The following is a 12937-nucleotide window of genomic DNA, read 5'->3' on the forward strand; positions in this document are numbered from 1 at the left end:
GCCCTCCACGGGGGCGCCAGTCTTTGGAATCTGGCGACGCCCCCACCTCGCCCCTCGAAGTGGGGGTCCCGCAACGCTGGGCCCCGCCACCATACCCAGGCCGCATGGGGGTGGGGAAAGTTGGCAGAACTCGGCCTCTGGATCTGCGTCCCCCGTGGGAAGAGCAGAGCGGAGTCGTTTGTTTCACCCGGTCTCTCCCCAACTGGGGTCTCGGGGAACACGCGGTAATTGCCCAAGAACCCCGCCCTCTGTGAGAGGCGAGGCTGCGGGGCTGCCGGGACGGTTTGAGGACCGGGCCCGGCCGGGGAGACTCCAACCTTCACCCCCCCGGTCCCCGGTCCCACTCCCCGCCGTCTCCCGGCACCACCACTTCAGGCAGCCCACTCGGCCCGGCCTCTCCCCGCGCCCGGACCACCCCCCACGGGGTGCTCTCACTGCGCAGCGAGTCCCTCCGCTGCCTCCTCCCAGCCCAAAATGGCGGCGGCGGCCACCGATCCTTCTCGTCGCCTTCCTCTAGGGCCGAGGATCCCTCCGCACCCACAGCCCCGCCCCTCTCAGCCGGATCTATTTTCTGCCCCGTAAAGATTAACGCCATCAATGAACTCTTTAATTGAGCTCGGAAGGCGGGTCCCGTTGTGCTTCCGCACAGCTAATCGTTGACGAAAGGGGAAATATTGGCAGACGGCTTGACCAATCAAAGAAGGCATCGGTGAGCGCGGGAGGCCACTCGCGCAAGGGTATATGGGTTTTGGAGTTCTCGGTCTGACTGTAGACGTGACAGGATCTTGATCCGTGTTCCAAAGCTGGAAAAACTACAATCCCCAATAGGCACCGCGCTGCCAGGCTTTCCCCCCCCCCCCCCCGCCCCCCCAACTTCTCCAACCTTAGTGCCTGAGCGGCTTGACCAGAGCTGCTGCAATTGCAGCAAGAGGTAGGGCTGAGGCATTGGGAACTGCACAAACAGGAGGTCGGTCGCACAGAAAGACACACAGATATAGTCGTGTGCATAATCCTTGACAGCAAATAGGTCAGTTCTGCCTTTGCAAAATCTCCTTTCTCGGACCACTTCCCCCTTTCCAAGGAATCCATCCTTATTCCAGTTGGGCTTCCCTTCCAGCTGCATGTAGTGTGAAGACTTCTTCCCCTTTCCTCTGTTTCCCGTCCTGAGAGGAAGGAGCCGGGAGGCAGGCCAGGCCCAGGAGATGATAAGGCTTCAGCCCCAGGCTCGGCCCAGGCCACAGCTGTGTTTCTCAGGGCTGGGTTTTGGAGTCCAACCTGGGGGCAGGCAGGGGGAGGGGGTCCGCTGTCAAGACTGGGGCCTCTGGACACAGTGAGGAAAGGACCCCCTCGTAAAGCCTGCTACATATTTTCTTGTTACAGCCACTGACCCACTCGACTGTCGGCCTCTCCAGGTCATTGCTGTACCTTGCCTCCCAGGACAGCATCCTTCCCCCTTTTGGTTTTGGGGCGGGGGGGGGGGGGGGGGGGCGGGAAGCTCAGGGCGAGCTTCCTAACTGCCAGCCTGGGCCTCAGTGACTTCTAGAAGAACAGTATAGGATGTAAACCCTGGCCTGGGGTCTGAGGAACAGGACTGGGAAGATGGTCCCTTATTCCCCATTTGGCCCTCTTGCTGGCTGGAGGTGTGAAAACCAGGGTGTGGAGGCAGCCTTCAGGGCCTTCGTTTGATAAGGACAGTGGGCAGGTCTGGTGGTACAAAATGGCTGCCGCTGCCTTGGGGAAAAATTCCTGGGTAGCCAGTCTTCCTGAAAATTCTCCTTTAAGACTTGGTTTTTCTGTTATTTAAGGCAGGTGTCATTAGTTAAAGGCATCTGCTGAAAGATTTGGAACAGAAGAAGGTGGCTACTACGAACCAGACCAACTGTAATACAGAATCACCCGCAGCCCTGGAGGAGGCCAAGGTAAGCCCCACCTTCCCAACCACCTGAGTGCCCTACCATGGATCCCGTCAGCGTGTTTCAGATGTGTTGGCAGATTTGGAAAACCAGTATTTTTAAATGAGTCCCTACTGTGCAGTGGGCAGTATGCCGGATGCCAAATCTGTGCTATCTCATAAAATCCTAGGAGCCCTTCAAGGTAGGGTTACTACTTCCATTTCAAAGAAGCTAAGGTTCTCAGAGCTGAAATACCTTTTCTAGAACCACGCAGCTAGCAAACAAAAGGTCCAGGTTTAAAGTTTGTTTTGTTTTTGTTTTTTGAGAGAGAGTGCGAGTGCATGCGAGTGAGCAAGCACGTGCTTGCGCACAAGCACAAGCAGGGGAGGGGCAGAGAGGGAGGGAGGGGAGGGGAGAGGGGGAGAGAGAATACCAAGCAGGCTCCGTGCTGTTAACACAGACTGTCGCAGGGCTCAATCCCACGAACTGTGAGATCATGGCCTGAGCTGAAATCAAGAGTCGGACGCTTAACCGACTAAGCCACCCAGGCACCCCAAGATTAAATTTAGGGACTTCTGACAACAGAACTCTGCCTTGCAATCTGTCAAGGCTGAGAACGAAGCCTGACACAGGGAAAACAGTTTGAGCATTTGGTTCATAATTTAGGTTAGGGGTTGGGGTGCACACATCATCCGGGAGAGAGGGAGACACAGATTGTGTCAGACTCTCAGAAAACATCACCTTCTGATCTGGCAACAGGAACCCAAACCCGCTCTGCCCATACTCTCTCTTGCTGCCCCCACCTTGCCTATTCTCCCCGAGTTTTTGAGTCCCTGTAGGTGAGGAAGGAGCTCAGCTCCTCTGACCCACCTTAGCTAGCCACTTCCAGCGTTTTCTGGAGTTGTTTAATTTGGAGTTCATGGTAGGTCAGGGTTAGAAGTTCAGAGAGGGCATATGACTCACCCAGATCACACAGCTTATCTGCAGTAGTGGGAATGGTGGTAAAGGGACAAGCCTTCAGGAGGGAGGCAGCACGTGGGGCTGAGGGGCAGGGATGGTTTGGGTGAGGGGAAGGATCATCAGGGGGGACACGTACTGAGGGCTGGGGGCAGGTGAACGATTGTGCACACACAAGCAAACCACCTTGCCTGGGCCTTGCTGCTTCTGGGGTGGGGCAGAAACTCCGTCTCAGGTGGCTCAAGACACTGGTGTAGATAAGGCCTGTTCTTGATCTACGATCTCCCTGCAGGTGAAGTAACAATACAACACGACAAACAACACACACACGTACTGCGTAGACGCCGTAACACACTCCATCCCAGATGAAGAAGAGAACTCCAGGGCCTCTAAAACACTCACAGCGCACCTCCAGCTCTCACAGGGCTGCGTGCATCCCCCGATGCACACGCTATGCTTGTATGGACCTATGTCAGATGTCTCTGAGCCGTGGTGTACATTATAGAGCAACACTTTAATGGCAGGAGTTATTATTAGAATTCCCCAAACCACAAACATAGAGCAATTCATTCTCCATCCCCCACCCTGAGTACTCCCACCCTTACCACAACAGAGATAAACACATGCTGTGTACACACGCTCTTGACAGAATCCTTTCCACCTCTTAGATAAGTTCTAGGATTCTGTCGGCTGCACACTGGAGGTTCACCCTTCCTCTCCCTAGTGAGGGCCTCTTTCCTGCCACTCCTGTCAAAGAGTGATAGCAACTTCTGCCTGGAATAAATACACCCCGTCTTCTTTGCCCTAGATCAACAGAAAGGAGAGCCTCATGTCCCTATGTTTTTTGGACCCCCCCCTCTTATGGGCTTTATGTTATTTAACATATGTTTATTGAGCACTTACCTTGGGCCATGCACGGGGACACAGTGGTGAACTGGACAGACAAGACACATTCTTATAGGAAGAAGACAGATGGTAAATGGTAATGTGGTAGATGCGACATGGAATGTTAACTGGGTCCCCTCACAATGGGAAGGGAAGATGAGGGGGCAGATCTTTAGATAGGGTGGTCAGGGTGAGCCCCTCTGAAGAGGGCACTAAGCCCTAAAGAGTCAGCTATGCAAATACCTGGAAGCAAGATCGACTACATAATTTGTAGGACCCAGTGCAAAGGGTTCTTTATTAAAAAATTGTTAAGTTCAAGGCAAGGACAGCAGAGCTTTAAGCAAAGCGTGGGGCCTTTCTGAACAGAGTGGGGGTGAAAGGCTCTGAGAGACTGCACAGGTTGCTTCCCCACGAAGCCAACTCTGTCTGAAAGACAAGCTTCCTAGGAAGATGACTGATCAAGCAAATGCATCAGGAGCCAGTCCCCGACCTCTATTCTTTTTCTCCTACTTCATTCAAACAGTATTTAGTGAATACTGTGCTCTGTGAGGCACAGAACAGGTACTGAAATTACAGAGTGAAATATATGGGCAGAATTCCTGCTGTTTTCATGAGTTTGCTCCGGGAGGGCTGGGGGGGCGGGGGGGCAGACAGTAGACAGGTAAAAACCCACAAACCAACAAATAGTTGCAGAGGGTGAGAGGCTGGAGAGTGACCCCAAGTCAGCTATGGGAAGGTTGGCTTCAGGCCAAGTGGTTATGGAAGGGTTCCACCACCGGGGACAGGCTGTCTGTGATTTATTCTTCCTTGTCCTCTGTCTAGACCCCTGGTGCTCCTGGGAGCCCCCAGACACCCCCTGAGCTTCATGACCCTGGTAGTTCCCTGCCCCTGACACCCCGGATAGAGAGCCACTCGGAGGAGGAAGACCCTACTGGGGCTGGCAGTGGCCTGGGCTGGAACAGTAGGGCTTCCCGGACCCAGAGCCCAGGGGGCAGCTCAGTGGAGGCTGTGCTGGGCCGGAAGAAGCACCGCAGGAGGCCTTCAAAGCGCAAAAGGCACTGGCGGCCCTACCTGGAGCTGAGCTGGGCCGAGAAGCAACAGCGGGATGAGAGGCAGAGCCAGAGGGCCTCCCGGGTCCGCGAGGAGATGTTCGCCAAAGGCCAGCCCGTGGCGCCCTACAACACCACCCAATTTCTGATGAATGACCGAGACCCTGAGGAGCCCAACCTGGAAGTGCCCCATGGGGCCTCCCAGCCAGGCTCCAGCGGGGAGAGCGAGGCAGGGGAAGGCGACGGGCGAGGCCCGGCTCACGGTGAGTTCCAGCAGAGGGATTTCTCCGAGGCCTACGAGCGCTACCACACTGAGCGCCTGCAGGACCGCAGCAAGCAGGAGCTGGTTCGAGACTACCTGGATCTGGAGAGGCGGCTGTCGCAGGCCGAGGAGGAGACCAGGAGGCTGCAACAGCTGTGGGGGTGCACCGGCCCGCAGCCCTGCCGCCAGGTGGAGGAGCTGGCTGCTGAGGTCGAGCGGCTCCGGACAGAGAACCAGCGGCTCCGGCAGGAGAACGAGATGTGGAACCGGAAGGGCAGCTGCCCCGGCGGGGAGTCGGGCACCTAGGGGGGGCCCCTCACCCAGGCTGACCCAGGGAGAAGGTCCCATTTCATATACACTCAGGCCGCTGGGTCTCAGGGAGGCAGGTGGCAGTTGGAAACCACTCCCAGTACCCCCGTGTCCGCTAAGAACAGCTAGAATCGGTTCAGCCTTCCCACCTTGTCGTTTCCATAATGTGTTCTTTGATGTCTTCGTATTTTTCTCAAAGAGATTAAATGATTTTCGTGAGGTCAGATGGGAGTGGCTAGGATTGATTTCACTAGGGCTGCTCTGAGAATCAAAGCACGTTTGTCCCAGAGAGGTTTGGGACTGGGGTCCTAGACCCACCTTGCCCCAAGCCTGGGAGGCCAGCCGACCTCTGTATTGGGGAACTACCAGGGCCTCCAGGATGTCTGAATGCTGCTCTCTGTGTCCAGGAAGAATCAGACTCCTCTGAAGGTTTTATAGAGGAGGATGCAGGGCTGGGAGGGGGGCTCAGGAACCACCGGTTCAGCCAGAACTTAAGATGCCGGATTGCCGTGAGGAGCTTGGGGTGTCCTCTGGAGGAGGGGGGGCTGGGACTTTTGGAGGGGCTCCTTCAGGGTTTCTTCCCAGGCTCCCTGTATCCTCCCTGTCCTCCCCAGAGTTCGGAGGGCCGGGCTGGATGAGGATCTGGATGGCTTGTGTCTCCTTTACCTTGACAACCCGCTACCCACCTCCACATCTCGAAGCCAGTGGTTGGGCAGGAAGTTAGTCATCACCTTTGCCCCCAGACCTCCTGGAAAGGCACTTACAAGTATCCCTCAAGGGAAGTTTTCTCCTGAAAAAAAAAAAAAAAAAAAAGCCCAAGAGGCAGAGGGGGCAGTGAAGCCGCCCTTAGCAGAGCTGGTGGCCTGGCTTTCCTCGTGCCCACCGCACATCTGTGTGTGCTGCTCCTCTTGCCCCATCCCCTGTGTGGTCCCTTCCCTCCGAGGTGAGCCCCTCCCCTGTCTGCGTAATAGAAAGCTGAGTCAGCTGGGATAAGGTGCCACCAAGGTGCCAGCAGTATTGGGCTCTGAAACGAGCTCACACACTGGAACACTCAGACCCAGCCTTCTCCAGACACCCGGTCTCACTTCCATCACCCCTTCCAGGCGTCCTTGTTGGCTGCCTAGTGTCAGGCTGGGGTGGTGGAGGGGGAAGTTAGTCAACTCACCAGCGAGCCTGTGTGGTTCTGCCGCCCCGTGCACCGGGGAGGGGCAGAGACCTGGCCAGCCCAACCTAGCTTCCATTCCAGGAAGGCTCATCTTGTCAAGCCACATTGGGCAAGAGAAGGGCTCAGGCCTCTGAGCCGCTGGGATGGAAATGTTGACGAACCCTGTGTGTTGCCAGGACAACTTTCATTTCTGCCCTGCCACACCCAGGCCTGGCCAGCGCCTTCAAGAAGGAAGCAAGGGGAGAACAGATTCTGGGGAGGGATGGGTTTCAAGAAAGAGCAGAATCTCTAGTCCCTGGTGGCAGGTGGGGTGGGGGTGGGGCGTTCTGCTCCTGGAACCTTCACTAAAGATTTTAGCCCCCTTCTCTTTGATCTTGAACAGTTCAGGAAGGGCCAGAGGAACGCTTGTCCCCACTTTGCAGATGGGAAATCCAAGGCTCTGAGAGGGTGTGGCTTTCCGAATTCCTAGCCTGCCTTCCCCTGTGGGTGCTAGCCTGGATCCAGAGGCCCCCTGGGCAAGGCTCAGGCAGCCTCCCAGCTGCCGCATTCCTCAGTAGGGAGCCCAGAGGGAGAGGGTTGGGCCTGGCCTAAGGTTGTTTACCCAGAGGCATATACACGTGTGTGTGTGTGTGTGTGTGTGTGTGTGTGTGTGTGTGTGTAACTAGGAAGGGTGAGAAGATTCCAGAGGGGGCTGCTGGAGTGTTGGGGGAGGGCTGTGGGTGTGGTGTGAGGGAGAGGGTGCTGGGGCTGTGCCCAGGAGGCCGGCTTTGGCCAGCGTGTCCCTGAGTAGGCAAGAGCTCCGTACAGGGGAAGGGACAGGTGAGGAGTTCAGCCCTTTTTGGCCCAGAAGCTGAGGAGCCTAGAGACAGGAAAGCTAGCTGCTGGCCCTCCCCTGTCCAGAGACCCAAACACACAGACACACACACACGCACGCACGCACACGCGTTGAGGGCTCTTGGTCAGGGCCACATCAAGGTGGGTTAATTTCCCCAAGGTTGGTGGAGGACAGGATGGAACAAGAAGAAAACAAAGGAGAAAAGTGTGAGCTGGGAAAGTGTCTTCACTGAGAGGAGTCAGTGAGGAAGAGCCCTTGTCACCTCCTCCGGCCATCTGGTTCCCCGACCTCAGTGCCCTGGAGCCCCAGGGTTGAGCTGGAGTGCCTTCTGCAGTACTGGGCCAAGTACTGGGCAGAGGCCGCTCGGCTACAGGTAGTGGCCAGGTGTGGGTTCCTTTTGCCTTTTCCCTCTCTGGCTGCCCCGTCCTGAGGCCTGGGCTTCTCCCGGTCCCCCACAGTGACAGAAGCTCCAATTTTACAGCCTCCCCCCTCCCCTGCAACCTACATACCCCCTTGGCTGGGGAAAGCTGGGCTTAGACACATTCCCCTTTCCCCCTCCAGGCCTTTCTAGAGCAAATTCTCAGTGTCTTATTTCCCTCATGCCCATTTGCTTTCCAGGATCCTCTTGGTTACCTGGGTTGGGGGTTGGGGGGTGGCGGGGCAGAGGCAGATATTTCACAGGAGTGAAGCTTCCCACCACCCCTGCGTGCCCTGGCCTGGGATTCTCCTTTTTTCCCATCAAGGACTCCCTTCACCTCAGGTGGAAAACACCTGTGTCCAGAGGGGACAGGAGATGTCTGCCAGGAAGTGAAGAAGGGGGTTTGAGGTGAAGAAATCAGTATGAGGGCAGAGGGTGGCCAGTTCTTACTGCTCCCTGTTGGGCTCAAGCAAGCATGGCACTGGCCCTTTAAGTGGGGGTGCCAGTCAGTGCCCTCCCCCAGCCAACCCAATTCGTGGGCACACTGAGCATGTGCAGGAGCCCTGCAAGCACAGGGGAGGGAAGTGGGGGGATAGATTCCGGAGGGAACTCCTCACCCCCCTACTTCCTGTAGCTGCCCCCACTCTCCTTCCTGGGTCTGACAAAGGAGCTCATGGTGTCACCCAGTCCCTTCCCCCACCCCAGACCCCGGTGGGTGCTGCCCTCTCGGGATGCTGGGCGTGCAAGGCAGGCCCTCTGGGCCCCGGGGAAGCTGGGCAAGCCCCCCCCTGCTGCCCTGAGTGGCACACACACTTAGCCCAGTGCCATCCTCACTTCTCTGATGTGGGCGGTGGATAATCTTCCTGCTGCTTAACATGCTTGATGTCATTCCGTTGGTGCCAGGCTTTTTAAAAGAAGCATCTACCTGTGACGAAGCTCTGCTACGAAAATTAAAGTCAGCTAAAAAGATGAGGTCCTTGCCCCCTCCCCCAGGAGCTTCCAGTCTAAACTCTAAGAGGAAGCAAACAGCTCAGAGGTTACTAGCGCCTGTCCAACTCCCTCCCTGCTTCTCCCCCTTCCCCTGTAGGCAGCTGGCTCCCCAAGTTCCAAAGCTCAAACTGCTGCCTCAACTGGCTGCATCCTCCAGACCACCCTCCCTCTTACCTTCCCCCTACCTCAAGCTGCTCTGTTTTCTGCAACATCAGAATGTACAACATCTCCCCCTCCCCCCATAACTCAGCCCTCCTTCACCTTCCCACCTGCCTCTGCCTCCGCAGGAGAGAGAGAGAACAAGCGGGGGAAGGGCAGAGCCAGGGGGGACAGAGGATCTGAAGCAGGCTCCCTGCTGATGTCAGAGAACCCAGGAACCATGAGATCGTGACCTGAGCTGAAGTCCCACGCTTAACTGCTTAACTGACTGAGCCACCCAGGCACCCCCCCCCTCCTTCTTTAATCTCTTAGCTACAGGTACCCTTATTTCTAATCGAGGTGAAATTCACATAACATAAAATTAATCATTTCAAAATGAATGACTCAGTGGCATTTAGTACATTCACAATGTATGCAAGTGCCACCTCTGTCTAGTTCCAACATCATCACCCCGAAAGGAAACCCCCATCCTCATTAAGCGGTTACTCCCCACTCCCATCTTTCTCTAACCCAGGCAACCACCAATCTGCCTTCTGTCTCTATGGATTTACCTATTCTGCATATTCTGGTGATAGAGCCAAGAGGGAAAGACTGGTCTCCAGGGGCCTGTATCCAAAATGACCTGAGATTACCTGAGGGCCTATTGTAGAGGGAGCACTGTATCAAGAGGCTAGAGACCTGTGATCCATCCCATTCTGCTTCTATAACTCAGGGGCCTCCTCTTTTCTGTCCCAGGACATGGGAGACTTCAGGCCAGTCCAGGGTCCTGGGCCCTGGGGCCTATCCTTGGCTAGGGGGCTTGTGTCTGGGACTATGCTGCCTGGCCTGAAAAATAGGACATCTCCTTGGTCCTCTTGGCTCCTGCCTGCCGGGTCCAGGCAGTGAAGGTGGTCCCCGGGGAACAGTGTGATTAATCCTGTGGGGTTTGGGGTCAGATGCATGAGGGAACTGTGGCTCAGAGAGGTTGAGAAGCTAGCAGCCAGTTCTGTCTGATTGTGTTTGAGCTGTTGACCACTGTGCTCGCTCCTGTCTTCAAAGAGATAAAGTAAGTTAAGGGTTTAGCAAAGTGCTGGTGGCGTGGGAGGCGCTCTTGGATGGAAGCAGCCATAAATTTTACTACTTGCAGAGTATTGCATAATCAAGAAGTGAAGAGCTCCATTCCCAGGTGGTTCTTGGGAGTTTCCCTCACCATCCCCTTCCCTCATCTTTTGAGAGGGTTTCCTCTTTGCCTTGTCCACCGGTCTCCCTAGGATGATGGCTTTTGTGGAGGCTGAGGGGGGCTGCCTGGACCTTGAGCCCCTAGGGCAGCTGGGAGTGGGAAACATGGTTTCCCTCTCCCCCAGACAAGGAGATGTTATTGTCCCTCACCTGGAGCTCAGCTCACTCTTGTCTCCACGGCTGAACATCCACCCCTGCCCCCAAACAGAAAGGCCTTTGTGGACCCAGGGAAGGGAGGGGACTGCATCGGCCCGGTCTGGCAGTGGGACAGGGTGAGCAGCTGGTTCCCAGTTGGTCACTATGTGAGCATGGGCATTCCAGACACCACCTGCCCCAGAGATCCTCCCTGGACCCTATCCAACATAGGATGCCCAGATCAGCCCTCAAGGCACCTGCTGCCTCCTGCCTCCTGCCCATCAGGATGGGTGCCCTCCCCTGCTTTGTCCTTACCCTAGCCGTTCCCAGAGGAAGTTCCCAGGGAGACTAAGTTGTGAGGGAGACATTATGAGCCACGTGGGCATCCAGAGCCTGCTTTGGCCACAGCCTGTCATTCCAGAGAGAAGGAAGGGAAAAGGGTCTCCACGGGCCCTAATTCTCCTGGCTTTTACTCCTTCCAGCTCTCCTTCTGGGGCCCTCCTCAGGCCCACCCCCCGCACCCCCCCCCCCCCCCCCCAGCCATTCAGACTCCCTTACCACAGTGTGAGGACCTACCTGGTCACAGGGTTGCAGGCTCCTGCACTGCATGCCCAGAACCACACCCTGTGGCTGTTGGACAGGCCGGCTCTCGCCATTGGGTCCTGAGGCCCCACAGTCCCTTCTGGCCAGACCTCCCTTCCTTTGCCTCGCAGTCCTAGTTTTTACCCTCTTGGGCTTTTGAAAAAGAGGATCTTTTTCCTCTGGGCCCCTGGTCCAACTGGCCCCACTTTTAATTCCCATCAGCTGTATTTGTAGTCACAGACATCACCCCTCCCTGGACTCATCCCACTCTGAGGATCCTCTCCTCCTCTCCCCACCACCCCTGCCCCCCAACAACTCCAGCTTCGTGACTTCCCTGGACAGCACTCCTCAGCTGCCTTTCCTTCTCCCTCCCCTGGGCTTCAGATGCTAGAGGCCTCCCCCCTCCTCCCACAGATGGCTACACAAGTGTGGACCTAACACCTGTTTCACCACCATTTGAAATTTCACATGGTTTTTGTTTTTTAATTTTTCAATGTTTATTTATTTTTGAGACAGAGAGAGAGCTCAAGTAGGGGAGGGGCAGAGAGAGAGAGGGAGGCACAGAATCTGAAGCAGGCTCCAGGCTCCAAGCTCAGAGCTGTCAGCACAGAGCCCCATGCAGGGCTCTAACTCACAAGCTGTGAGATCAAGACCTGACCTGAGCCGAAATTCGAAATCTGATGCTTAACCGACTGAGCCACCCAGGTGGCCCTGAAATTTCACATTTATCGTAAACTACTTTCACATGTGCATTTGTGAGTTTTCTGTTCTACTAGTTCTCCATCTGTTTATTGATAAACCAATCACATTAAAAAAATTATGCTGTATCATATGCTTTAATAGCTGATAGCTCTATTCTCTCTCATTACCTTTTATTTTTAAAATTATTTTTTATTTTATTTTATTTTATTTTTACTAAAGATTCCTGGATATCCTTCCTTAGATTTAAAAAAATTTTTTCTGGAGTACATTTAAAAGCAGTTTGTCCAGATCTCCTCCCCAAAGCATATCTTTTTTTTTCCCCCTGAAGCACATCTATCTATTATCTGCCTATCTATCTATAAAGATATAGATAGACATGCAGATATAGACATAGGTGTAGGTATCTTCAGGAAGTTTCTAGACATTACCTAATTCATTTTTTTTAAGTTTATTTTTGAGAGAGAGAGAGAGAGAGAGAGACAGAGCATGAGTGGGGGAGGGGCAGAGAGAGGGGGAGACACAGAATCTGAAGCTGGCTCCAGGCTCTGAGCTATCAGCACAGAGCCCGATGCGAGGCTCGAACTCATAAACTGAGAAATCATGACCTGAGCCGAAGATGGAGACTTAACCTTGTGAGCTACCCAGATGCCGCATCATTACCTAATTCAATGCCCTGTCTTTAGGGTGGGTTAAATATCTTTCTAAATCTGTGACTCTATCTCTCTTATTCTTTTTAAGGGTACTGCCCACTGGCATTAAATACATTCACACTGTTGTACAGCCCTCACCACCATCCATTTCCAGAACTTTTTTCTTTTCATCTGCCCAAACTGAGACTCTGTGTCCATTAAACAATAACTCCCCATCCCCCCCAACCAGCCCCTGGCAACCACTATTCTTTTCTAGAAGTCTTTTGAGATGATCGCTTCCCTGCTGCTTTCCATCCAGCTGGAGTCCAGTTTCTCTCTCCTTGCAGTGCTCCTTTGTCCAAAATATTGCTTCGCAACTTGACTGCCCACTGGGATCACCTGGGAAAAACTTTTTAAGTTCCCATGTCTGGGTGCCACCCCCGGAAATTCTGATATAATTCTTCCATGTATGCCTTCCCGGTGTCAGAGTTTTTAAGGTTCTCCGGGGGATTCTCCTGTGCAGTCAGGGCTGAGAGCCACGCTTCTAAGTTCTCTCTGCCCAGCTCTCTGTGGCCGCGAGTCCCACGAGTGAGAGGGGTGTTTCTCACTTGCCCACATCCCTAGGAGGACTCCAAGACGGCATGACCTCTGGTGTGCAGACCAGACAGAGAGTCAGGATGTTTGGAAGGCACGGGGGTGGGCAGAGCTCAGTTTAAAGAGGAAGGAGATATTTCCTATCAATCTCTCCGG

The 12937-nt window shown here is 54.7% G+C and overlaps 1 protein-coding gene and 1 long non-coding RNA gene across 2 annotated transcripts; one reads left to right on the forward strand and one right to left on the reverse strand.

The window, feature by feature from the left end:
- The first annotated feature begins 879 nt into the window (after nucleotides 1-879).
- Nucleotides 880-5578, forward strand: HEXIM2 (HEXIM P-TEFb complex subunit 2). The gene is made up of 3 exons (XM_078437061.2): nucleotides 880-1027; nucleotides 1806-1919; nucleotides 4557-5578. Exon 3 carries the CDS (start codon nucleotides 4881-4883, stop codon nucleotides 5349-5351), a length of 471 nt encoding a protein of 156 aa, XP_078293187.1. The 5' UTR covers nucleotides 880-1027; nucleotides 1806-1919; nucleotides 4557-4880; the 3' UTR covers nucleotides 5352-5578.
- On the reverse strand, nucleotides 4531-9071 carry LOC144614280 (uncharacterized). Its single transcript, XR_013551921.2, has 2 exons — nucleotides 6520-9071; nucleotides 4531-6144 (listed from the first exon to the last, which is right to left on the reverse strand). It is a non-coding gene; the product is annotated as an uncharacterized LOC144614280 (long non-coding RNA).
- Nucleotides 9072-12937: the final 3866 nt, after the last annotated feature.

This window comes from Panthera onca, chromosome E1, assembly GCF_046562875.1.
Source record: "Panthera onca isolate mPanOnc1 chromosome E1, mPanOnc1 haplotype 2, whole genome shotgun sequence".
NCBI classification, from domain to species: Eukaryota; Metazoa; Chordata; class Mammalia; order Carnivora; family Felidae; genus Panthera; species Panthera onca.